This window comes from Sander lucioperca, chromosome 1, assembly GCF_008315115.2.
Source record: "Sander lucioperca isolate FBNREF2018 chromosome 1, SLUC_FBN_1.2, whole genome shotgun sequence".
Taxonomy (NCBI): Eukaryota; Metazoa; Chordata; class Actinopteri; order Perciformes; family Percidae; genus Sander; species Sander lucioperca.
The window spans coordinates 15,349,390-15,375,677 of record NC_050173.1 but is presented as its reverse complement, the minus strand read 5'-3'; the positions used below and the strand labels follow the sequence as shown (position 1 = coordinate 15,375,677).

The 26,288-nt window shown below is 38.7% G+C and overlaps 2 protein-coding genes across 3 annotated transcripts; both read right to left on the bottom strand.

The window, feature by feature from the left end:
* Positions 1-1,212: 1,212 nt before the first annotated feature.
* Positions 1,213-8,082, bottom strand: LOC116055748 (leukocyte elastase inhibitor-like). Its single transcript, XM_031307761.2, has 9 exons — positions 7,979-8,082; positions 5,824-6,005; positions 4,663-4,803; positions 4,306-4,423; positions 3,916-4,058; positions 2,784-2,861; positions 2,357-2,446; positions 2,069-2,243; positions 1,213-1,863 (listed from the first exon to the last, which is right to left on the bottom strand). Exons 2-9 carry the CDS (start codon positions 5,998-6,000, stop codon positions 1,628-1,630), a joined length of 1,158 nt encoding a protein of 385 aa, XP_031163621.1. The 5' UTR covers positions 6,001-6,005; positions 7,979-8,082; the 3' UTR covers positions 1,213-1,627.
* Positions 8,083-13,122: 5,040 nt separating this feature from the next.
* On the bottom strand, positions 13,123-23,921 carry LOC116055744 (leukocyte elastase inhibitor-like). Of its 2 annotated transcripts, XM_031307756.2 has the most exons (10): positions 23,905-23,921; positions 23,258-23,439; positions 17,982-18,086; positions 16,507-16,647; positions 16,210-16,327; positions 15,934-16,076; positions 14,993-15,070; positions 14,643-14,732; positions 14,331-14,511; positions 13,123-14,124 (listed from the first exon to the last, which is right to left on the bottom strand). In XM_031307756.2, the coding sequence occupies exons 1-10, from the start codon at positions 23,912-23,914 to the stop codon at positions 13,895-13,897; spliced, it is 1,278 nt and encodes a 425-aa protein (XP_031163616.1). In that variant the 5' UTR covers positions 23,915-23,921; the 3' UTR covers positions 13,123-13,894. The 2 variants fall into 2 exon arrangements, with proteins under 2 accessions (XP_031163616.1, XP_031163617.1); XM_031307757.2 differs by lacking the exon at positions 17,982-18,086.
* Positions 23,922-26,288: the final 2,367 nt, after the last annotated feature.

Here is a 26,288-nt window from a genome sequence, read left to right as displayed (position 1 = left end):
TCCCGTTACATTTGAACTGGTCAGACAAGACACTTGCATGAACATATAATCCCCTTAAAAGTGTTATTAAAAATACTATTAGACCTTCATTCTTGAATAGTGTATCAGCCCCAGATTTGAAGGTTCCACCAGTTTTGTTTTTTTTTAAGAACATGAATTACTCTTTTGCTCTCAGGGAAGAAACAAAGTAAGAAAAAATAGTCCCTGTAATATACTTATTCTTTCTCATATAGAATTGATCAAATCATTATACTACTGTTTATCCAGGTTAAACAGTAAGTAATATGATAGACTTCTTATTGACAACCAGTATAGATAGTATTAACAGTTCCACAATGTTGTGGTATTATGAATCCCACTACTTTTCTGGGCCAGACATGACCTGTGTAGCAGATGGAACTGCAGGTTATCCATCTCATCATACAGGTCGCATAAAATGTCAAAAAAATAGGTGACGATATAAGGTGACAATATTTGTGAACCACACACTTTTATTCCATATGTAATAGCACAAGGATACATACAAAAACGACCTGACCTAATAGCAGTTCAAACCTTCATTTAAGTATGAAAATAAATCATACAAAGTCATACAAAAGGCTTATTGTTGCATATATAATTGGCCACTTTGAGAAGAAAACGGTAGGTACAACATGAATGATAACATTTCTTGGACAGGTCTGGTGACTGAACAGTGCAGGTACTGATTTCTGAGTTAAACAAATAACTCATAGCTAGTAGACCTCTTTTCTCTATTACTTACAACTAAACAAGTGAGTGACAATAATAGACAATGGAGTATTATGCATATTGGAATTACCACAGTGTTCATTTCAAGGGAAGAAAATCATGCATGCCATAAGAAGTCTTCATTTAACTTGAATAATTCATGCTTGAATAGTGTAACACCCCTAGATTTGGGGGTTTACAGTGTTTTTAAATATTTCTTTTTTTAACTTCTCTATTGCTCTCAGTGACAAGCCTGTAGAAATATATATATATATATATATATATATATATATATATATATATATATACTGTATATCCATCATGTCACACAAAATGGTCAATAAATATGTGTGTTTTAAAAAACAAATGTGACAACAATATTTGTGAAGCACACATTTTTATTTCCTATGCATTAAGCATAAATAAAAATGACCTGGAAGAATCAATACCACTTCATATAAACTCTTTATCTTTATATTCTATATTCATTACATGCATAGTGGTACAATAACAAATAACTGCACTTTGACAATTACAATTCCAATAATTACCAAGGACATAAAGTAAACAAGATCCTAAGGATGAGATTGAGATTAAAGGCAAAAGATACAAAGAACAGTGCAAGAACATAATGTTAAGGATGAAGACAGAATCATTCCCTCACTCATATAAGAAGTGATGCAAACAAGTAGTCACAGTTAAGAACATTCAACACCGCAGTTTTTACTCATCATTCTGGTGACGGGAACTCAGGGTGTGATTAGCTTTAGGAAACTCTAGAGTGGTAATTCTTAAATTTTTTCAAGTTATACCAAATAAAATGGTATACTGTTCCAATACTAGATGTATTGTAACCCCCCCCTCCAGTTGAGAAATACTACTCTAAACGATGTATTGCTCACTCAGGGGAGCAGTATCGGCCAGCAAAGAGAACGCTCATGGAGGAGTTATGTCGGATGAAGAAGAGGAAGGGATGGTCTGCGATGAACATGGTGGGTGGACGCATGTGCATGCAACAGCCCACCATCATGACAGCAGCAGTGGCAGCAGCAGCCTCAGTTCCCTCCTCGTTGACCTCCACAAAAGCCTTGTGGATGACTTTTGACAGTACCAGGTCGTTGGTAGGAGACATGTCTGTCACACAAGAGAACAAAAAAGATGACTTACTATAATAGAATGTAGGTCTCACCCTACGACATGAATAGAGTAGATTGATTAGGGAGAACCTCTGTATTAACTTGTTGTCTCCTTTAAACTAACAGGAGATGGTTCAGGTCCCAGCTGCCTGTTCTTTAAATGATTATGAATATATCTGATATGATCCAGGCACATGTCCTACCAGAGAAGTTTGGCCTTTTAAAGGCATCCACCATGCCCATGCTGACCAGGACTTCCTCCATGTTATACGTCTCCTCCATCTTGAACCGAGGCAGCCCCACCTGGACCTCAACATAATCCATCATGTCTGGACGAGTCCACTCCATAAAGTTCTCATAGATCAGCTGCTTCTCCAGCTGGAGGTGGACACAGAATCAATTATTAGTGTCTGTCTCTGTTTGTGTGTGTGTGTGTGTGTGTGTGTGTGTGTGTGTGTGTGTGTGTGTGTGTGTGTGTGTGTGTCTCTTACCTTCTCCAGACCTGTTGTACTGTCCTCTATCTCACTGGGTAAAAAGATGAGCATGCTGAGCTCCTTCCCTTTGTAAGGCATCTCTAGGATCTGTTCAGAGGGTTTCAAACATCACAGTACATATGTATATATATATATATATATATATATATTGGTATGACAACTGTTTGGTTATTTTTGTGTATTAACAAAATAGTTTGTGAGATGACGTGCAACAAATGAAATGTTTGTTGGGTAATTAGTTTCACAGTTACTGCATGGTAAAATGGATCATAACCAAAATCTAATCCTTTCTTTGAATCATTCACATTCCATGGACATTTCAATACATTATTTTTAACAAAGGTTATGAAATGATTGGTTTAATTGTTGCCTGGTCAGTTACACACTGTATTAAACTGATTATTTAATTCAATTGCATCATTACCTTGCAGTTGGCTTTAGGGTTGTCGGAGAAAGGGAACCTGGTTTTCTGGTGCATCATCCTCACTGGCTTGGTGTCATTCTGAAAACAGCAGCCAGAGGAATGTGTAAACTTAAAGGTGCTGCAGAACAAATGGAAGTGGCAAGCAGTGCTAATAATTTAACCTCGCAGAACACAGGAGTTGCTGGTCTACGGCTGCCTCGATCAGTTAGTTTGTTTACACTTAAACTAAGATAGATTTTTGAAGTGGTCATTTTTCTATGTGGCTAAAATGCGTATTGCTCCTCCAAAATGGCGACGGGCCAACCGCCATCTACACTGACTATGGATAAGTACCTCATCCAATTTCTGACAAATGATCTTTTAATAAGTAATCAAATTTCATCCTCTTTGTCCCTGGTTTGCACAATTCTATGTGGTCAGGTTTCCTGCCATGGCCCTGATGTTGAACTCTTTTCATTCACCCTTTTTCACTACTTTCAATGAAGAAGTCAGGATTAGCGTCTATGGCGTAAATGGTTTATGTTACCATAATACAGATTTAGAAAAACATACAGTGCTAAGCATAAGTGAATACACCCATGCTAAAGTTGACTAAAAAGAGGAATAAAAAATTGGCATGGGGTACTTTCCATAAAATCATCTCTCAATGCAAATCAAACCAGCTATTAGGCTAACTGAAATAAAACCATGCCAATCTCTAGGTATGGTGAAGGGTATGTGATGATGTGGGGCTATTTTAATTCCAAAGGCCAAGGGAACATTATCAGGATGCATAGTATCCTGGATCCATGAAATAACTGGCCTTTAAAAATAAAACTCTGCCTTCCTCTATGGGAATTTAACATAGGGGTGTACTTACTTATGCCCCCTGTATTTTAAGGAAGAACATTTATTTATTTACGATACATTATTCATTCACAAAGAAAATTGGTGTCCTTAAAGGTTGGATTTTTCCTCATTTTTTTTAATTAAGGCATTAAGATCAATTTCCAAAAGATGATTTTTTTATTCCTCTTTTTAGTCAACTTTAGCATGGGTGTATTCACTTATGCTTAGCACTGTATTTACTGGCTTTAGCAGACTTTTGTCAATCAGTGTTAGTCAATTACATATTGTCTTTGAGCAGTGTTACCTTGTTGAGTCTAAACTGAGCATCCTGTGTGTCAAGTTGCTGAAACTGCCTGTTCCAGTCACTTTTGAAGTACATGGCATTAACCAGCACCAGCTTGCTCAGGCTGTCCACATCACCCTTGGCCAACAGATCCTTAATTTTATCTGGTAAACAATATTGAGACATCATCACACAACTGAAAGCAAGTCTGAAGTGTTGAAAAATGGTAAGCTCAACTGCTATGTTTCCATGTGTGTTGTGTGTATATTAGTTAGTGGTGTAAATCACACATTTTATCACTTAAAGATGAGCTACGTATCAATATTTTCACTTTGTATTGATAATACTGGATCATTGATGATTGAATTGATATATCGATCCACACCCCTAATGTTAGTGTGTATGATCCACCTTGAGTCTGCTTCTGCACCCAGCTGTTGATGTTGAGCCTGGCGGTCTCTGAGTCGGCTTTGAAGTCAACAGTCTCCAGCTCTGCGTTGTAGTACTTCTTGGTTTTTCCTAAGAAATCCTGGAACCATCAACAACACAGTTACTGATTCTGATCACCCAAACAAAACAAACAATTTGCTTAACTTTAGTTAGTGGAACTAAAAGTCACTACAGAAAGAAGAGCATTTTCACAATCACGCTGCTGCTGTCCACTCCCTCATTCATCATTCCTTCTTACAGAGCTTAAATATTCCCATGAGTGCCTCTCACACCACACATACTCATGAAGATGCATACACACATGCTAAACACACACACCTCAACAAACTGGTAGGACTGCTCCCCGTACAGCCTGTTGGCAACACTGAGGGTATACGGAGCATCAGCCTTGTTGAGCTCACTCAGCAGTTGGTCAAAGCTAACATGGACATCATCCTGACAATCCTTTGTTTTCAGGCACTGTGGACAAAGAAGAGACAACTGTTATAGAGATGCACTGAGCATTGACAGACCAGTCTATTATAAACAGTATATTAGACTGGGCATCTTAAGTGATGAGACTATAGACTAAATAAGAAATGTTTTTCTTTAAGTTGTTGACTTTAGTGCTCCATGCTATGCATTTGCATACATTATGTTAAATGATGGTGAGTAACTAGAGTATGCAGTACGCTCACTTTTCTTGTGTAATCTTTCACAATATTATCATTTCAAATGACTGGAGTTGTTCTCTTAGAAACATGGTGGATTTAGAGTAAGGTCCTGCCCCTCCCACATTCTCACACTTCACCAGTCCAGTTATCTGGGTGTGGCTTTGCTTTAGCAATTCTTTAGAATTTGTTTTCACTGATTTTCTTAGTGTATTTGTTATTGCCAAGGCCCTTCTGTTGTTTCTTCTGGTGCACAGACTGCCACTGTGTGAGAGGGTTTATTCTCCTCAAGGTGTAAAAGTGTAAATCACTTATTATTCTATTACAATTATATTACTGATAATCACTAGATAGACATGAATTAAGCTTGGCAATGTGTTTCCCAAAGGAACCCTATACTTCCTAATAATTTAGAAATTCATTCTACAACTATCTACATTGTACATGGGAGCATAGTAAGAGTGAACGCTGTGATTGTAATGATTATAATAGTCATTAATATTTATTGTCTAATTGGGAATAATTTAGTTTAATTATAGAGGACTGCAAATGTTCTTCCAGCTGGCATCCATTCAGATCCTCAACTAACAAGTCTTCTAAGACAGGTGCTGGGTTCACTTTATGGTCATTTTAGAAGACAGTTCGTGGTGGTGTTTTATTAGCATTTTGGGCAGCTTCACAAAATCACTCTGAACCAGCCTGCGATGTTAATCTGTTACTTTTATGACAGATGTGTGTGTGTGTGTGTGTGTGTGTGTGTGTGTGTGTGTGTGTGTGTGTGTGTGTGTGTGTGTGTGTGTGTGTGTGTGTGTGTGTGTGTGTATTATACCTCTGACATCTGTGTGGCTGTGTTTCCTCTGGCCCCCAGCATCACCATAGCCAGGGCTGAAGAGATGCTGAAAGGGGAGTAGAAGATGTTTGCAGTCTTGTCGTCATCTCCAAACTTTTTGAGCAAAGCCAGAGAGAAGGTGGTGTTGGCCTTGGACAGAGGGGTTGGAGATGCCATTGTGTCTGACACACAGGAAAGAGGACAGAGCATTAATTATTACAAACGTAAAAAATGTTATTTATCTGATTAGTATCTCACTCTCTCATTGGGCCAAACTCCACTGAAATATTGGTTATTTTACAATTACAAGTCTCTGAATGTAAATATCTGATATATTGAGACAATTTCTAAACCAGTAAGACTCAGTCTTTAGTTCAGCAAATATTAAATAGACCAAACAGAGTTAATTCAGTATAGATTTTATAACAATTGGTTCACCTACCCAAACCTTTACCCACCAAAATATATTAGTAACAACCTAAGTAAAGTAGTGGTTAATAATTTAACATAACGTTGAAATTAGCTGCATCGTTGGAGGTGTTTATTTACCAGCAGATTGTAAATATATTTACAAAACACCACATGTGTGAAACTGCAGTGAAGATAGTTTAATATTTGACATTCGTCGGTTTTCACGGATGTTACCTTCAATAGTACGTGTGAAAGTGTCTTTTTTAATGGTAGAAAACACAGGTGAAATGGTTATAATCGCTCTTGGATAGAAAAAATAAAGTATTTATGTTACATTAAGTTAAGGTGACCAGATTTCTGAGACAAAATCCGGGGACATTTTCAGCTCAGAAGCGTAAATACCTCCAAAACAGGTAATGTTTTTATCTTTGGAAACTTAAAACGGGGACACTGCCCCAGGGATGTCACTAGACCTAGAGCTCCTTGTGCCCCAACAAGCCCCCCTAGGGGGGTCCATGGTCATGCTCCCCTGTAAGAAAACTGTGTCTATTTTAACGTTTAAATGCGTCAATCTGGTGCACTTTGAAAATAAATTCAGAGGTTAGACTTGATTATTCTTATCTATGGATGGAAATATTTGTGCTGTAGCCTGAACTATTTTGCACTTCAGAAGTTTAACCATGCACACACAGGTGGAATAGTTTTTTCTTCATATTTTTGCATTAATGTCACTAGGAAGCATACCAGTAGAAATATATATTCATATTTGTAAGTGGGATATATATAAGTAAGTGGGATTGTCTGGAATCTGGCAATATAATAACCATTATGGTGGGATACACTGGCTAAGCAATTTACAAAAAATATCTGTGCTGACATAAATAGTTTACATGAGATTAAATTATAAAGTTGGAGACCATGTAGAAATTTTGTTGCAATTTCAAAACCAGATTGCTCAGGAACCGCTTGTTGTACTGATGCATGTGTTGAGTATAGAGTTTGTGAGATATTTCACAGAGAGTAATGGGTGTGCAGAGATTTGTGCAGAATGCAAATATGATAACATTTCATGTAAGTTCAATGTTAATTTTCTTGCAAACCATTTGTCACAGCAAGGGGGTTAACACTTTTGCATCCACTATATCCGTGTCACATTCTCATTACGGGCTGAGCCCCCCTAAAGGTCTGATCCTAGAATCGCCCCTGCTGCTACTTCATACTTGTACTCCACTACACCTCAGAGGGAAATGTTGTAATGTTTACTGCACTACATTTATCTGACAGCTTTTGCTTTATTGCTTCAGGCTGGGCTTGTTTCTGCAACAGCTCATTGAGTATCGGATACAATTAAAACTACTGAGGAAATATTTTCCTTTGACATTGGTCCAGTATTAAATGAGATCGCTGCACGACTATACGTTTGGTCAATGTTTTCTTTCTTTCATTCCAATTTCGGGTCTATCAGTCACAGTGAAAACCGGGGACATTTCCGGGGACAGCTCCAGCTGGGGACAGGTCACCGAAACTGGGGACTGTCCCCGGAAACCGGGGACGTCTGGTCACCCTACATTAAGTAGCTATATATAACATTATACTGTACCTACATTACATACACCATTTACTATTCACCAGACAATGAGGATAAATGTGCTTCTAGTCTGGATCAATTGCAACTGCATCTAATATGCAATCTAAATGATCAAATCTCACCATCACTAAATGAATGAGATCATCCTCTACTTACCGACTTCTCTGGTGGTCCTTGAGTAATAAGGAGTATTTCCTTTTCACAGGAAGACTTCTGTCTGAAGCTTTATATTGGTTTCAAGCTGACTCCTGACACGCCCTGAAAACTCAAGTGCATCTCGCTGCAGCCTTTGCTTACGTCACTGGTAGTCATTTATTTGGATAAATGCCATGTTTTCATCTTTTAATTTTATTTGGAAATCTATAAATGTAAATGGTCTGAAAGAAAACCGAATATTCACCAATTTAAAAATGACATGAAATTATATTTTGAAACTTTAAAAGGACTGACAAATAAACAAAACCATCAGGACTCTGAACATTTACAATACCTTACAACCTCTTTAATGTAAATTTCATGCGCCCCTTTTTCTGTATGTATGTATGCATTTAATGTTTTCAATGTGTTTATGTATCTGTGCTTGAATAATAAAGTTTTTTGAAGACAAACAAAATTCTAACAAAATATTTCTCAGTGGTTTACAGTAATATCAGATGTACTTAAAAACATACTAAAATTTTACCAAAGTTTGACTCCAAGAAAGGCCCCATTTTCAAAATGGCGGCCGCCAGGTCCTTAAAATGACCATTACTCCTTTGTATTCCTCCTAGACCAGGAATACTGGTGCCTGATACATGTTTTGGCCATCTAATATTCTAATTAGCATATTTGCATGATAGATAAGTGATTAAAAGTACAATTTTATATTAAAGCAATTGGTTACAAACATATTTATGTGAAAAATAAGGGTGAATTACATACAATTTAATAATACAATTTCCCTCAAGTAATTGCATATTTCTCCTCCTCCTCATATCATTTGAATAAATTCATTAGAACTGTGTGGTACTGTAAAATTTGTCAAAACAGGGCTTCCACGTGAAGGCTCAGTACCGCTAACCCCTTTTATTTTTTGTGTTTTATTTTTTTTACAGATTTTTTAATATTTTTTATAATGTGTTTTTTTTTTTTTTGCCTTTTGTTTTTTTATACTTTTTTAATACTTTTCTTATTTATACATATCTTTTTCTATTTTCTTCAGTTGTTTCTTCTTATTCTGGTTTATATTTATACTTTTTTGCACTGTGACCTTCCCATTAGTCGTCACACTCTTCCTCCCATAGAGGTTGATTATAGTGATTCTCACAATTCCCAACTTGACATGGTCCACAAGCAGGCATGCATGGTAGTCCATATTAGAGCTGTACTCGGGCCTTAAAAGTTCGGCCCGAAAAGGACCGAGCCCGACAGAATTTGGTCCGAGCCCAACAAGTACATTTTGATTGACAGCTTTTTAAAAGCCCAAACCCATTTACAGCCCGACTGAACAAAAGGCCGTCTATCAGCAGTGATTAGAGTGCATGTCGGAGAATAGCGCAGACACGCGCTTCACACCGCAAGCGGGCACACTCACCACTCGGCAGAAAGGGGAGAGAAAGAAAAAAAAGACTCTTTTGTCTTTCGTCAAGAATGAGTCATTTATACATTCTCCTGGAGCGCAAGCCCAATTACAGTGGATCATCTGCAGAAGGCTTTCTGAGGCAGCAGTCTTACTGGTCATAACTGGCAGGAACTGGTTGTCCACCAGTTTCCATCCCCAATCCACTGTGTTCATGTCACCTTCCTTTCCAATCCACACCATGATCTGGAAGTAAACTCTTTGGCAGTGGTATTTGGTTGAGGACTCAATTGGAGGCAGACATTATGGGGTAACAAATGATTTGGCGAGTCTGGTAGAGTCTGGTAGAGTCTGCATATGACGGTGCAATGGCACCGTAACTGTCACCCTTTTTCCATGCCAAGTGAACCAGGGAGCATAATGCTCAGTTGGTGGGATGGAATCCAGGACAGTTTTGTTAGATTTCTTGCCTACGAACAGGGCTGCAGGAAATGAGCAGAGCTCATAGCTCATTACCTCTTCCAGTGAAAACCATCCTGGATGGAATCCAGGACAGTTTTGTTAGATTTCTTGCTTAAGAACTCAGTGACTGCCTGCTCTAGTTGGGGCTTGTTTGGCTTTACAGAAGATTTCCTTCATAGCTCATTACATCTTCCAGCAAAAATTGTCCAGTTTTCGACATGATGTTGTGGCTTGTTGGTGTGGTATATTTTAGTTACAGCACTGTGTTGCCGTTGTATGGAGAAGGAACTTCGTAGACACTGCTCTTGATATAAAAAGATTTATTACATCAGAGTTTTCAGCATCAATTTACAGACCCATGGATATCTGGAGAGACGACCGACCCAATCTTCAAAATTTGTCGCTCTGCCTTTTCTTTGTGTGGACAAAACTTATATCTCAATGCATTGTATCAACATAGGACGTAATTTTGTAAGTATATGATTGGATCAGGTAACTAGCCAATCAATGCCTGTTATCTGGCACAACTCCAAAAAAGGTATCTTCTGTCTTGGGGGGACCTCTACTCATGTTAACAATTTCCAGATGTTCTTAGTGAATGTAGAGTAAAGTTCATGCATCCTCCTTATACCAAAAACTTAGATCACAATGGTAAATAGTCAGATACCACATTGGCTTTACAGAAGATTTCCTTGCCTACGAACAGGGCTGCAGGAAATGAGCAGAGCTCATAGCTCATTACCTCTTCCAGTGAAAACCATCCTGGATGGAATCCAGGACAGTTTTGTTAGATTTCTTGCTTGAGAACTCAGGGACTGCCTGTGCTAGTTGTGGCTTGTTGGCTTTACAGAGGATTTTGTAATTCTCATTCATCATTCCTTCTTACAGAGCTTAAATATTCCCATGAGTGCCTCTCCCACCACACATACTCATACTGAAACACACCCACCTCAACAAACTGGTAGGACTGCTCCCCGTACAGCCTGTTGGCAACACTGAGGGCATACAGAGCATCAGCCTTGTTGAGCTCACTCAGCAGTTGGGCAAAGCTAACATGGACATCATCCTGACAATCCTTGGTTTTCAGGCACTGTGGACAAAGGAGAGACAACTGTTATAGAGATGCACTGAGCATTGACAGACCAGTCTATTATAAACAGTATATTAGACTGGGCATCTTGCCTGTTAAGTGATGAGACTATAGACTAAATAAGCCAAGTTTTCCTTTAAGTTGTTGACTTTAGTGCTTCATGCTATGCATTTGCATACATTATGTTAAATGATGGTGAGTAACTAGAGTATGCAGTACGCTCACTTTTCTTGTGTAATCTTTCACAATATTATCATTTCAAATGACTGGAGTTGTTCTCTTAGAAACATGGTGGATTTAGAGTAAGGTCCTGCCCCTCCCACGTTCTCACACTTCCACCAGTCCAGTCATCTGGGTGTGGCTTTGCTTTAGCAATTCTTTAGAACCAATTTCTTTAAATTAATCACAATTGTGATTGGGCGGCGCTATTAGCGCTAAGCACCGGACAGAGCCACGGTGCCTCTGCAAAATAGCCTCTGTACTTGTTTTGGTGGAACTTGTGTAAGGACATCTAGCGGAACTTCCACGGCACCTGAACAATCTTGTAAATAAATCGTCGTCGATAGAGACTAACATTATGGTAACCTTAGAAGACACAGTTTGTGTTGGTGCTTTAAAGGAACACGCCGACTTATTGGGAATTTAGCTTATTCACTGTAACTCCAAGAGTTAGACAAGTCCATACATACCCTTCTCATCTCCGTGCATTCTGTAAGGCTGTCTGACGGCTCTAGAGGCAGCAGCCCATCACAGTACATGCAGGTGAATGGTTCCAGCAATCCTATTGCTCCCAATAACTTAAGTGACAAAATAACGCTACCATGTTCCTATTTACATGTTGTGATTTGTAGAGTCACAGCGTGTACAAAAAACAACGTAACATGAGACACAGCCATCTTATAACCATAAACAAACCGGGAACTGTACTCACATTGAATTATATAGCTAGAGTACCCGATTTCGTTACTCGCAAAAACAATTGAGGCACAGCCAGTAAAGTGATCCTGACTGGTCTTGGCTAACGCCACCATATTAATCCTGCTAACTGCTAGCTAACGTTACCGGAGGACCAAGCAAGCAGGCCACGGCTGTTTACAACGTGTAGCCTGTTCAGCGGCCATAGCCGACAACAGTGAGTTATTTTAAGCCAAGAGAGGGGGGCTGTAAATCGGGAAGATATGACTGAGTTTGCAGTGTGTTTAGCGACTGTTGCCGTAATTCTAAGCCAATAAAGTGTGTTCAGTCTGGTGGAGAGGACTGCAAGGTAGTGTTATTTTTAACGGTTCTCACCGTAGTTCTAAGCCTAGTTCTAGCCTGTCCATCAGGTGGAGAAGACAGCGATGTTGTTGTGTTTTTAGTGGTTCCTACCGTAATTCTAAGCCGGAAAGTGTGCCTGTCAGTTGGTACAGGTACAGTACAGAGCTCCGCGTGAGCACGGGCTTTAATGACAGTCAATAGAGCCAGCATCTAACGTTAGCTACTCCGCTGTGAAGTAATGTTTGGCTATGTGAGACAAGCGTCTAGCAACATTGTTGAGGATGCTGCGGCCTCAGCCTGGCAACCAACTAAATTAGGAGCTAAATTAGCTAGTTTTCTCGTTTTTGAGCTGGAATACGTTAGCCGAAGTGTTTGTTCCTCTTATCTAAGCTTGACTATGACATACTTATTTTTTGTAATATTGTCGTCATGTTTTGTTAATAAGCATTTCCGTTACATTTACATTTGTCAGACAAGACACTTTTGTACGTACATTTAATCCCCTTAAAAATCTAATTTTAATACTATTATATCTTCATGCTTGAATTATGTAGCAGCCCGATTTGAAGGTTCAAACCATGTTGTTTTCTTTAAAGAACATGAATTACTCTTTTGCTCACAGAAGAAATACAACACCTGCAGAAATTGGACACTAAAATAGTTCCAGTAATATAGCCTCCTTGTTCTTCCTCATATAGAATTGATCAAAGCATTATACTACAGTGTGTTCAGGTTAAACATTAACACTAAGTAATATGATAAAGACTTTTCATAGACAATCAATGTATTTTCAGTTCCACAATGTTATTAGTAATCTCACTACTTTTCTTGGCAGATCGAACTGCAGGTTATCCATATTATCACACAGGTCTGAGAAAAACGTTAAAAAACTAAAAAAAAGTTTGAAAAAAAATGTGACAAACAATATTTGTGAACCACACACTTTTATTCCATATGTAATAGCATTAAGCATACATAAAATGTCCTGTATTCAAAACCAGTTCAAACCTTCATATAAGCTCTTGTTCTATAGTCTAAATTAATTATATGCATAGTGGTACAATTACAAATAACTGCACTTTGTTGATTACAATTCCAATAATTACCAAGTTCATATCTTTCTGACAATGTGATTTCATCACATTATTCTCTTTGGTTAACTGAATATATTAAAGGCTGACATTGCATGTTCTGTAGATAAAGTGCAGAGAATCTGCAATCATCATATATTAATATGGTACAGTTGACGTCTGGCAGTTGAAAAAAAGAGGCATAATAGAAATTGTGATAAAGGCAAAGGGTGTAAGGTTTAAGATAAGACAAACTAGACTTTACCGGTATAGATTAACTAGGGTAGGGTGTGAGGATGCAGCAAAGAGGGCCATGCATAAAGTAAACAGAACATAGGATGATATTAGGTGCAAAATATAAACAATGCAAGAACCTAATGTTCAGGATAAACACAGAATGTAAGAAGTGATGCAAACAAGAAGCCACAGCTTCTTTCAACACCGCAGATTTTACTCATCATTCTGGTGTTAAAAATATAGGACGGGAACTCAGGGTGTGATTAGTAGTAAAACTCTAGGGCTGTTATTCTCAACATTTTTATAGTAATACCAAATACAATTGTATACTGTTTCAAGACTATATGTATTGTAACCCCCCTTTAAGTTGAGAAACACTACTCTAAACGATGTATTGCTCACTCAGGGGAGCAGTATCGGCCAGCAAAGAGAACGCTCATGGAGGAGTTATGTCGGATGAAGAAGAGGAAGGGGTGGTCTGCGATGAACGTGGTTGGACGCATGGGCATGCAGCGCATCATCATGACAGCAGCAGTAGCAGCAGCAGCCTCAGTTCCCTCCTCGTTGACCTCCACAAAAGCCTTGTGGATGACTTTTGACAGTACCAGGTCGTTGGCAGGAGACATGCCTGTCACACAAGAGAACAAAAAAGATGACTTACTATAATAGAATGTAGGTCTCACCCTATGACATGAATAGAGTAGACTGATTAGGGAGAACCTCTGTATTAACTTGTTGCTCTTTTAAACTGACAGGAGACAGTTCAGGTTCCAGCTGCCTGTTCTTTAAATGATTATGAATATATATCGAATATGATCCAGGCACATTTCCTACCAGAGAAGTCACTCAGTGCTTGGTCGAAGGCATCCACCATGCCCATGCTGACCAGGACTTCCTCCATGTCATACGTCTCCTCCATCTTGAACCGAGGCAGCCCCACCTGGACCTCAACATTATCCATCATGTCTGGACGAGTCCACTCCATAAAGTTCTCATAGGTCAGCTGCTTCTCCAGCTGGAGGTGGACACAGAATCAATTATTAGTTTGTCTGTGGGTTTCTTTGTGTGTGTGTGTGTGTGTGTGTGTGTGTGTGTGTGTGTGTGTGTGTGTGTGTGTGTGTGTGTGTGTGTGTGTGTGTCTCTTACCTTCTCCAGACCTGTTGTACTATCCTCCATCTCATTGGGTAAAAAGATGAGCATGCTGAGCTCCTTCCCTTTGTAAGGCAACTCTAGGATCTGTTCAACAGAGGGTTTCAAACATTACAGCAACTATACAGTATATACTGGTGTGACAACTGCTTTTTTGTGTATCAACAAGATAGTTTATGGGATTCCACGCAACAACTTGTTAGGTAGTTAGTTTGACAGTTATGGTCAATGAATCATAACCAAAATCTCAATTCTCCTTTGAATCATTCACATTTCATTGAAATTTCATTGAATCCTGTTTAACCTTATTAACAAAGGTTATAAGATTAGTTCAATTGCATCATTACTTGGCAGCTGGCTTCAGGAATGTAGGTCAAAGGGAACTTGGATTTCTGGTGCATCATCTTCACTTGCTTAGTGTCATTCTGTAATCAGTAAGCACAAAAATACATAAGCTTAAAGAGAAACTTAACACCAACCAAAATCTTGTACACATCACCTTGTTTCAGTAATGTAGAAATGTTCAGCAGGGTGTGGTCAGTACATAGTGACATCACTGTTGGGTGTGGTTTAGAGGTGCAACAATCTTGAAACTTTCAACCAGAGGTACAAAACACTGCTTTTCAGCCTCTTATTAAGTTACTCGTTGACACTCTACAGTACATTTAAAGCTGCATTAAGCTACAGTACATTTTTTATTTCTTCCATTATATAAAAGGATTTCCGGTGGCCAGGTTGGCTCAGTGGGTAGAGCAGGTGCACATATACTGAGAGGTTTATGCCTCGACGCAGAGGTCTAGGGTTCAAATCTGACCTGGGACGATTTCCTGCATGTCTTCCCCCTCTTTCTCACCTAGCTGTCCTGTCAAATTAAAAGGCGGAAAAGCCTTAAAATATTCTTTAAAAAAATAAATAAAAGGATTGCTTCAAGGCCAGAATACAAAGCTCTCGATCTACCGTTCCATTTTAATTCCTACCCTCACACATACGGTCTAAGAAAAGGTACCTTCCTACAACAAATCCTCCCAGCCTTGACTAATATGCAATAGAAAAATGTCAAGAAAAATTTGCTTTTATTAAGAAATCAAATGTCACCCTCTTTGTCCCTGGTTTCCACAATTTCATATGGTCAGGTTGATGTCACATTTTTTTCATTTACACTTTTTCAGGATTAGCGTCCTAGTGGCATAAATGGTTTATGCTACCATAATACAGACTTAAAAACCCATTTTACTGAGGTTTTGTGAATAAGTGTTAGTATAATTATTTTTTCTTAGAGTAGTGTTACCTTGTTTAGTCTAAACTGAGTATCACGTGTGGCACTCTTCTCAAACTGCCTGTTCCAGTTGCCTTTGAAGTAGATGGCATTAACCAGCACCAGCCTGGTCAGGCTGTCCACCACACCTTTGCCCAGCAGATCCTTAATTTTATCTGGTAAACATAATTGATACATACGTGAAGCAATGGCACACAACTGAAAGCAAGTCTGAAGTTTTGATGAAATTGTAAGCTAATTAGCCACGTTTCCATGTGTGTAGTGTGTATGTTAGTGTGTATGATCCACCTTGAGTCTGCTTCTGCACCCAGCTGTTGATGTTGAGCCTGGCGGCCTCTGAGCCAGCTTTGAAGTCAACAGTCTCCAGCTTTGCATTGTAGTGCTTCTTGGTTTTTCCTAAGAAATCCTGGAACCATCAACAACACAGTTACTTAATTTAGTTAGTGAAATTTAAAGTCATTACAGCCAGGAAAGTATTAGCTTCATTCATCATTTCTTCTTACAGAGCTTAAAAGATACCCATGAGTGCCTCTCACACCACACATACTCATGAAGATGCATACACACATTCTAAGAAATACACACCTCAACAAACTGGTAGGACTGCTCCCCATACAGCCTGTTGGCAACACTGAGGGCATACGGAGCATCAGCCTTGTTGAGCTCACTCAGCAGTTGGGCAAAGCTAACATGGACATCATCCTGACAATCCTTGGTTTTCACGCACTGTGGACAACGGAGAGACAACTGTTAGAGAGATGCACTGAGCATTGACAGACCAGTCTATTATAAACAGTATATTAGACCGGTCATCTTCCCTGTTAAGTGATGAGAGTATAAACAAAATAAAAAATGTTTCGGTTGTAGTTGTTGACTTTTGTGTTCCATGCTATGCATTTGCATTACATTAACCGTGCATGTTGAATGATGGTGGGTAACTAGAGTACACAGTCGCTCATGTAATATACTTCCAAACTAAACCCTATTTCTTTGGCTGTAAATCTCTCTCTTGTAAATCAATTGGTCATAAAAAAAATATGCAAATGGAATCAGCAGTCTAGTACAACACCGATAGACTGGTCCATAATGATCTACCTAATAGATAGTAGTAGTAAAATGCTTTACTGGTGTACCAGTTAAATTTGAAGGTTTTCAGTAATCCATTCTCCAGTCCTCCAAATAACAGACATATTGTATATGAGAACACCTAAATCATTTGCAAGTCAATGTTAGTGTACAACATCCCAACACGGACTGAAAAATATTGCAAAAGGCATAATAAATACAATAAAAAACAGACGTGGAAAAGGAAGACTTTAACACCTTAAACACAGACTTTAAAGAACCCATGGAGATGCCTGCCCAAGCTTTGACGAGCCCATCCTCCACCATGTTGTTTTTTACATGGTTATCTTCAAAAAACAAATTTCCATCTTTTTATTCTGCTGAATTCAGGATGGTATGTATTGTCTGGTGTGCATCCAAATCAGCATTTCAGAAGACAGTCATAATGACGTTTGCTAACTTTGGTATTAACCACATACGAGAGTGTTCTCAGAGTAATGCACAAGGATAAGGCATATAAACAAAAGGAAACAGCTTAATTTATGTGTACTTTATTTTCCTGAAGTATTTTGTTGTCATAATTTCAAATTTGTAAGTGAGGGTGAAGTCTAATCACACTGTGGTTTCCAGCAGCTGCTTATAAGAGATAAGAAGCACACCAGGGAGAAACCATAAAAAAAGGCAAGACTAAATTCCTGTGTATTAAGTAATACTATGGGGTTTTGAGCTGTTTGGACACACACTAACCCTTCAGCAAACAAGCGCTGCGCCCTTGCATTGCCTTTTTTCTCAAATTCAGTTCAAGACAGCAGCAGACTGGACGATCAGCAAGCAAAGCAGAGTGAAAACAAGCGTGGAAATCTCTCTTAAACCACCGGCTCTTAGTCTACAAGGTTCCCCCTCACCAGATGACACCATGACTGTTAAAATGCCCCTAAAAGACAGTAAAATGCCCCTCAGTTAGTTTATTATTCCTCTGCTGTTGACTCTGTTACCCCCTTCAGCAGATGCGCTGGCAGTCTGGACTGGACCTGCTGCTGCTGCCCCTGCATCTGCTTTGCTCCATGCCGTGGCTTCTCTGCCTTAGTGAAGCAGAAGACCTAGGGGTGCAATTGTGATCACTGTTAAGTTAGAGACCATGTGTCTCTGGTCGTGTACAGGAAGTCATAACATCATCCTAACAATGATGTATTCCGCAGGCGTTGCCCGGTACATTGCCATTAGATTGGGAAGATGATCAAACACTATGCCAAGTCAAACAGCGAAACCGAGAGAAGTTAAATCATTTTTTGTTCAGTAAAACACTGTTTTGGGATAATAATAATAATAATAATAATAATAATAATAACAATAACAACAACAACAACAACAACAACAACAACAACAATAATACATTGTATTGGTAGAGCACTTTTCATTGACAAATCAATGCCAAAGTGCTACAGATTAAAAACAGGGTAAAAACAGAAGCAAAGCAAAGAAATAAAAATAAAAATAAAAACAATAAACTGTTATACAGGCTAAAGAGAAATGTAGGAGATGATGTAGTTATAATACACATTTTACACTGTCCAAAGATTATCTTCCAAGTCAAACTATTCACCTATGAATGTAGATAACTTTCCAGCATGCATTTGCTGAAATATATTGACCTTAAGTGGATGTAGTATGAATGCAAAGTCGACCAAACTGACACTTAACATTGACAGCTCAATTGCATGAAAACATGTTTAACCAATATATTCTTTTATATAATTAATAGTGTTAAATAAAACATGACAGAGGGTGTTGGGGGTACTTTAGTTCAAGCATTAGACAAAAAAGGTTGGGAACCACTGGTTTGGACTAATTCAAAAAGACATCTCATTTGTAATGCTGACGTCATATTTCCAGAAATATTTCTTATTGCTAATATTACGTTAATGGTTGGGGAGAAGATTAAAGACAAGTTCTCGCAAATTTGGATAATATTATTAATGACCCACAGATTTTTAAATCTCATCAGTGGACTCCAGTATTTGTAAAGCAAATGGTAGCCAGCTGGCTCATGAACAAGTTATAAGAAACCAGTTTACACAATGGACTTTCTGGTCCTAAAGAGTAACCACACCCAACAATGTAGTCAGGGTGTATTCACGGCACCCTGAGTACACCTCTGAGTTAGTGGAGGAAGGAACTGGAGGTCAGCAAACACAAGACTAGGCCTTTTAAATTTACCTGAGTCTATCAGTGTGCCTTGAGAAAAGGTGCATGACTGGGCACAAAGCCAAAAGTAAAAAGAAGGTTTAAGCAAAATGTCTTAATTTTGTCAGCAAAAAAATGTGTTCAAAAAAAAGTTCAATTGGTTGACAACAATATCACTTTGATTAAAGCTATAGTGTGTAGTTGATGTCGCTCCCATGAGGAATTCTAAGTAATGACAACAAAACTGTCGGCGCGTCCACATGATACAAGCCTTCTGTGACTGCGCACCACCCCCACCCCTCCTCCACGCAGCAGCTAGTAGCCAAGGAGGACACGGCAGATTAAAAAAAAAAAAATATGATGGACTCTTCAGAAGAGGGAATTATTAATTAATTAACTTTGTAGCAACTCATTTGGCAATGGCTTGAATGTAACAGACGTTCATTAATGTCAGAAAGTTACGCACTAAAGCTTTAACTGTCCTTTTGGACAAATGACCCTTTGGTGTCTCAGACCTCACCAAAATTGAATACTAAAATCTAAAATGTTAATTTTAAACAGCAGCCACATGTTACTGTGACCTCTGCTCTCTTTCATGCACGCACAGTCACACACCCACTCTCTCTCTCTCACTCAACCCTCCCTCCCTTCCCACTTTGATTCTTGGTGCAGTTTAGCTGAGGTCATCACATCTGGCTGAAAGCTGAATGCTTCCACCTCTGGAACAAAACTAGCCTTTATACACAACACACAATTCATTTAAAATAGGGTGAACTCTTTGATAAAACGCTGTAATCAGTGGTGGAAGAAGTATTCAGATTCAAACTAATACCACACTGTAAAAATACTCAGTTACAAGTTAAAGTCCATAGTTTAATTTACAATAAAAAATTTTATTTTAAAAACTACATGTGTTTTGTGTGCAAAAATCTTAATTTGTAAAGTAACTAGTAACTGAAGCTGGCAGATGAATGGAGTGGAGTAAAAAGTACAATATTTCTTTCTGAAATGTAGTGGAGTAGAAGTAGAAAGTGGATTGAAAAGAAAAGACTCAAGTAAAGCACTAGTACCTTAAATTTGTACTTAAGTAAATTAATTTAGTTACATTCCACCACTGGCTGTAATACAGTATAACACCAACACTGTCCCTGAACTTGTCTAACAGCATGGTAATAACCCCACTTGTCATTGCATCAGAAGACAGCAGGGAACAAAAAGGACAAAATACTGTAATATCTTCTATCATACTTGTAACCTGCACATTGCTGTTAATAACTTTAACAGTATTGACTGTCACCTTGCTCTTCAAACAATTCATTTCCCCACAGTCCCCAGTTCCCCACCGTTTCCAACAGTATGTTGTAATCACTTTCTTGTGTAATCTTTCACAGTATTATCATTTCAAATGACTGGAGTTGTTCTCATAGAAACATGGTGGATTTAGAATAAGGTCCTGCCCCTCCCACATTCTCACACTTCCACCAGTTATATGGGTGTGGCTTTGCTTTGGCAATCCTTTTATTGTTGTTTTACACCATGTTAACTCCCACCTAAACTTTCTAACTACCTTTACTGATTTCTCACTGTATTTTAATTGCCAAGGCCCTTCTGTTGTTTCTTCTTGTGCACAGACTCCCACTGTGTGGGAGAAACTTAGGAATTCATTCTACAACTATCTACATTGCACATAGGAGTACAGTAAGAATGGAAGCTGTAATTGGAATGATTATAATAGTCATTCATATTTATTGTCCAATGGGGAATAATTGAGTTTAATTATAGAGAACTGCAAATATTCTTCTGGCTGGCATCCATTCAGCAACTCAACTTTAGGGAACTACCCGGGCTGCCAGACAAGTGGCCTGCTGCACATAATGGGAACTGATAAGGTGTACAGATTACTCTACCTATATCTTTATTGCCCTTACACATCCATATAATGTTTTCTGTTCCTATAGTAACACAACACAGAGCCACCCCTCATAAATTCTAGTTTGAGTCTGAACAGAAGAGATCTTTGTTGTTCTTGCTGACGGTGAAAGAAAGAAACTGGTGATTCATACTGAGTAAGGGCTTACATGCCTCAGTTCTTCACTCTGCCCTTCATTCATCATGTACTGTACAAAGAGAAGTGCTGGGTTATCTTTATGGTAGGGCTGTCAAACGATTACATTTTCTTAATCGCGATTAATCGTTGAATTTCTATAGTTAATCGCGATTAATCGCATGTCTTATCACGATTAAAATTCTATTATTTTGCATTTCAGAACTGTTTTTAAGTACATATTAACAATGGAAAGCAATTCTTACCAGTGTATCTTGATTGGAAATCAAATGAATGCAAAGAAAGTGACTTTATGAACTTAATTTTAAGATTTGTATTTGTTTATTATATATTTAATCTAGTCACATTTGAATCTAGAGTCAATATTAGGGTTGGGTATTGTTTGGTTTGGATACCGGTGCTAAAGCAGTACTTTTAAAACGGTACCGGTGCCTTAACGGTGCCTGAACCGATACTTTTTAAGAAAGTTAAAAAAAAGAAGGGTACTAAACAGTTGGCGACATTAAAGAACAGCTTGTTTATTGCTAAGGCCATATCGTCAAAATTAACTTATTTCACCAGTAAATAGCTGTTGAATGACAAAAACAACCACCAGATGGGAAAAGGGCATTTAACAACAACTTTAAATGCACCACGAGGCTGTAAATTACCAGTTTCATTGAACGCACCGTCTGTGTTTTTCCGACAGCGGCAGCTGCATCCCGGTGTTGAATCCTCTACAGTAAAACACAGTCAAACTTTACACCGTTTAGCGTTAGCTGTCAGCATTTTAACCGTGTTTAATCCAGCTACTAGCTAGCGGTAGGCTAACGTTAGCTGCTGTCGAGTATAGTGTTAACTAGCGTCACGTGCAGCAATGTTTCTGTTGCCTGTAACGTCTGTTTCAGAACATCAGAGAGAAGTGCAGACATATCAGTGGCACCAGAATCACCGAAATCTGCGTTGCTATTCCTGCAGCAGCAGGATGTGTTACGAGGAAGTACGGCAAAATAGTAGCCTGTTAGGCACGACGCAAAGCCGAGTGAAGTGAAAATAAATTAATAAATGGCGGCATGCGATTAATACGATTAAAAAAAATTAACGCATTATGCTCGGCCCTTAATCGCATCATGATTAACGCGTTAATGCTGACAGCCCTACTTTATGGTAATTTCCAAAGACACAGTTTTAGGGTGGAGGAAAAATCAATACAGCATGGTATCGCAATATTTTCCATGGCAATACTGTATTGATACACCAATGGCAAGTATTGAGCTTTTATTAAATAAATTGCACATGAGAATTTAACTTTTTGGTACTAGAACAGGTAGAACAGGGATCTAAAACAGGGGGTCCGGGACCCTAAGGGGGTCCTCAGAGTCAATGCAGGGGGGCCTTCAAATTATTATTGTTGTCCTAAAATGAATCCAACATATTATTAGCAAATATAAATCCCTACTTACCTATAGGTAGTCAATAGCCACCCACAGATACATATAAAATCATGCAAATTATTACAATTATTATAAAAAAATGTTGAAGACCCCTGTACTAGAATAATAAAATCAATTGCTTTTTGTGTCCACTAGTTAGTGCAGTTTGAGTTTTTGGAAATGTATCTTTTTAGATAAATGACAATGTTAACAATGTTAAGTTTCCTTAAGGGACATAATTTGAAGTTGGAAAAAAAGGTAATACATTGCAATATATGTTTAAAATAGCAATAATATTGCATCGTGACATAGGTATCGTGATAATATCGAATCTTGGGGGCCTCTGGCGATTCCCACCCCTACACAGTTTGTGGTGGCGTTTGTAAAGGAGTGCATTTTATAATGCGAAATCTGCATCATCTGTCCACTAGACGAACAAAGCATCAACACCGTTGATTAAAAGCTTCACAAAACCACTCCAAACCAGGTGCACAAACCTGCAGTGTAAATCTGTTACTTTTGACAAAGACAGTTGGTGTGTGTGTGTGTGTGTGTGTGTGTGTGTGTGTGTGTGTGTGTGTGTGTGTGTGTGTGTGTGTGTGTATTATACCTCTGACATCTGTGTGGCTGTGTTTCCTCTGGCCCCCAGCATCACCATAGCCAGGGCTGAAGAGATGCTGAAAGGGGAGTAGAAGATGTTTGCCGTCTTGTCGTCATCTCCAAACTTTTTGAGCAAAGCCAGAGAGAAGGTGGTGTTGGCCTTGGACAGAGGGGTTGGAGATGCCATTGTGTCTGACACACAGGAAAGAGGACAGAGCATGAATTATTACAAACTTAAAATAATGTTTTTATCTCTTTACCGGACTAGTATCTTACTCTCTCATTGGGCCAAACTCAACTTGAAAGTCTCTGAATATGAATACCTGATCTATTGAGACAATTTCTGAACCGGTAAGACAAACATTAATAACAAAGTAAAGTAGTGGTTAATAATTTATGTTGAAATTAGCTGCATAGTTGGTGGTGTTTATGCAAATTTACCAGCAGATTGTAAATATATTTATAAAACATCACACATTCAAGAAAGTATTAAACTTCCTGATTTTTCAATGCGATATGGTAGAAAAAAACATCTGAAATGGTTATCATCGCTCTTGTATAGCAAAAAAATAAAGTACTTAGGTTACATTAAGTAGCTCCACACATTATACGTTGCATTACATAGACCGTGAGTGAGCCAGGTACAGGCCTTTTCACCTGTAACCATTGACTGTCTATGCCTGTCACACACGGCCTGTCTCGTGTAAATATTAAGGTAAAGAGATACGATAACCTGTCAGGTAAAAGTGATTTAGGAATCAATGTGCTTCTAGTATGGATAAACGTAGCCTACTTCTGTTTCACCAACAGTGTACAAACTGAATGAGACTCCTCTACTTACATACAGAGACTTTTCTGAAGGTCCTCAGTCGATTAGGAGTCTTTACGATACAGGAAGACTTCAGTCTGCAACTTCAGTTTTTATTTACAAGCTTGTCTCCTGACACGCCCCGACCATGGCCCCAACACATAGCCACAGCCCATCAGCCCATAGATATGGATATAGGCCACAGCCGACAACCAGTCAAATGAGCTTCCTGGATTCGCATGTGTCATTCTTCTTCTTGTTGTATGGCGGTTGGCAAATAATATTATGGTACATTACCGCCACCAACTGTTAAGGAGTGTGGCTCACTCTACCTTTACATTCACTAACTCTAACTATAAAGAAAAGAAAATGAGAAGTTGTTTTTTTTTCATCGAGTTGCTTCTCCTAAGCTCTAAGATATTGTTGAAACAGAACTACACTAACACTTTTTAAATTACATGTCATGTCATTTTTTTAAATCTTTTTAAAAGATCACATTAATCATATCTCAACTTCCCTTAAAGGTCCCATGACATGGTGCTCTTTGGATGCTTTTATATAGGCCTTTGTGGTCCCCAAATACTGTATCTGACATCTCTTTTATATAGGCCTTTGTGGTCCCCTAATACTGTATCTGACATCTCTTTTATATAGGCCTTTGTGGTCGTCTAATACTGTATCTGAAGTCTTTTATATAGGCCTTAGTGGTCCCCTAATACTGTATCTGAAGTCTTTTATATAGGCCTTAGTGGTCCCCTAATACTGTATCTGAAGTCTCTTTTATATAGGTCTTAGTGGTCCCCTAATACTGTATCTGAAGTCTTTTATATAGGCCTTAGTGGTCCCCTAATACTGTATCTGAAGTCTCTTTTATATAGACCTTAGTGGTCCCCTAATACTGTATCTGAAGTCTCTTTTATATAGGCCTTAGTGGTCCCCTAATACTGTATCTGAAGTCTCTTTTATATAGACCTTAGTGGTCCTCTAATACTGTATCTGAAGTCTCTTTTATATAGACCTTAGTGGTCCCCTAATACTGTATCTGAAGTCTCTTTCCTGAAATTCCGCCTTGGTGCAGAATTACAGCCACTAGAGCCAGTCTCACAATGAGCTTTCCTTAGTATGTGCCATTTCTGTGTCTGTAGCTATTGAGGAGGAGGGGCAAGGTGGAGGGTGGGGGTTTGGCCTTGACCAACTGCCACTTTGCTCGTTTGAATGCCATGACGTCTCTCTCTTTCTCATGGGTGGGCCAAATTCTCTGGGCGGGCAAAGCAGAGAAAGGGGAGGTAACCTTGCTCCTTATGAGCTCATAAGGAGCAAGATTCCAGATCGGCCCATCTGAGCTTTCATTTTCTCAAAGGCAGAGCAGGATACCCAGGGCTCGGTTTACACCTATCACCATTTCTAGCCACTGGGGGACCATAGGCAGGCTGGGGGAACGCATATTAATGTTAAAAAACCTCATAAAGTGAAATTTTCATGCCATGGGACCTTTGCGTTTCCTTCTCTCAGTATCATAAATCGTAATACATCAGCAGGGGTCGCCATTTGAAAGAATACATTTAGAGATCAAATATTGCACAGCGAAAAAAACATATCTGGGAGGAGGATTATTTTAGTTGTTGATATAAATCACAGTTAATTTATTCAGAATAATATTTATGCCACCAACAATGAGTTTGGGCTAATGTAATATGGGGAGGTGATTTTAATACTATTTATGATGAAAATATAGATCGATGGCCTCCAAAGAATACAACCACTGATTGTAAACTCAAACAAAAGCTGCATGTTTCTGAATGGGACTCGTGGATATTTGGAGAAAGAATAGACATATTCCAACCCTATCTGCTACTTTAATGTTACTCCTGTCACATATATATAATAATAGCTTTTCTTTTTTGTCAATTTTTCAGAACTTGCTGTTATGTTATATTTCCTCTTAATGTGTTTATTGTTATGTATCAAACACCAAGGCACATTCCTTGCATGTGAAAACCTACTTGGCAATTATCCTAATACTGATAAGCTAGCCTTGCCTGTGAGGTATCGTTAGAGCAACTTTGACTGATGGGAGTCACCTAAGACATTGGGAGATTAGGACTATAGTCTCACATTGCCAGACCTTCCTCCACTGCGCTGTGGAGGAGGGTCTGGCTAGTCCACACAGCATTCCGGGATGCGAGAAAAATGTGCTCTGGTTTATTGGCATTTCTTTAAACCAATCACAAAC

What these genes read in the sequence shown, in the direction of transcription:
- LOC116055744 (XM_031307756.2), bottom strand. An exon ending in CAGCGCATCTGCTGAAGGGG is followed by an intron (nt 16,648 to 17,981) that starts GTAACAGAGTCA and finishes CGTTGTCCACAG; the next exon opens with TGCGTGAAAACCAAGGATTG. An exon ending in GGTGCAGAAGCAGACTCAAG is followed by an intron (nt 16,077 to 16,209) that starts GTGGATCATACA and finishes TATGTTTACCAG; the next exon opens with ATAAAATTAAGGATCTGCTG.
- LOC116055748 (XM_031307761.2), bottom strand. Translation starts at nt 6,000, where the DNA reads ATGGCATCTCCAACCCCTCTGTCCAAGGCCAACACCACCTTCTCTCTG. An exon ending in GGTGCAGAAGCAGACTCAAG is followed by an intron (nt 4,059 to 4,305) that starts GTGGATCATACA and finishes ATTGTTTACCAG; the next exon opens with ATAAAATTAAGGATCTGTTG. An exon ending in TAAAAGGCCAAACTTCTCTG is followed by an intron (nt 1,864 to 2,068) that starts GTAGGACATGTG and finishes CTTGTGTGACAG; the next exon opens with ACATGTCTCCTACCAACGAC.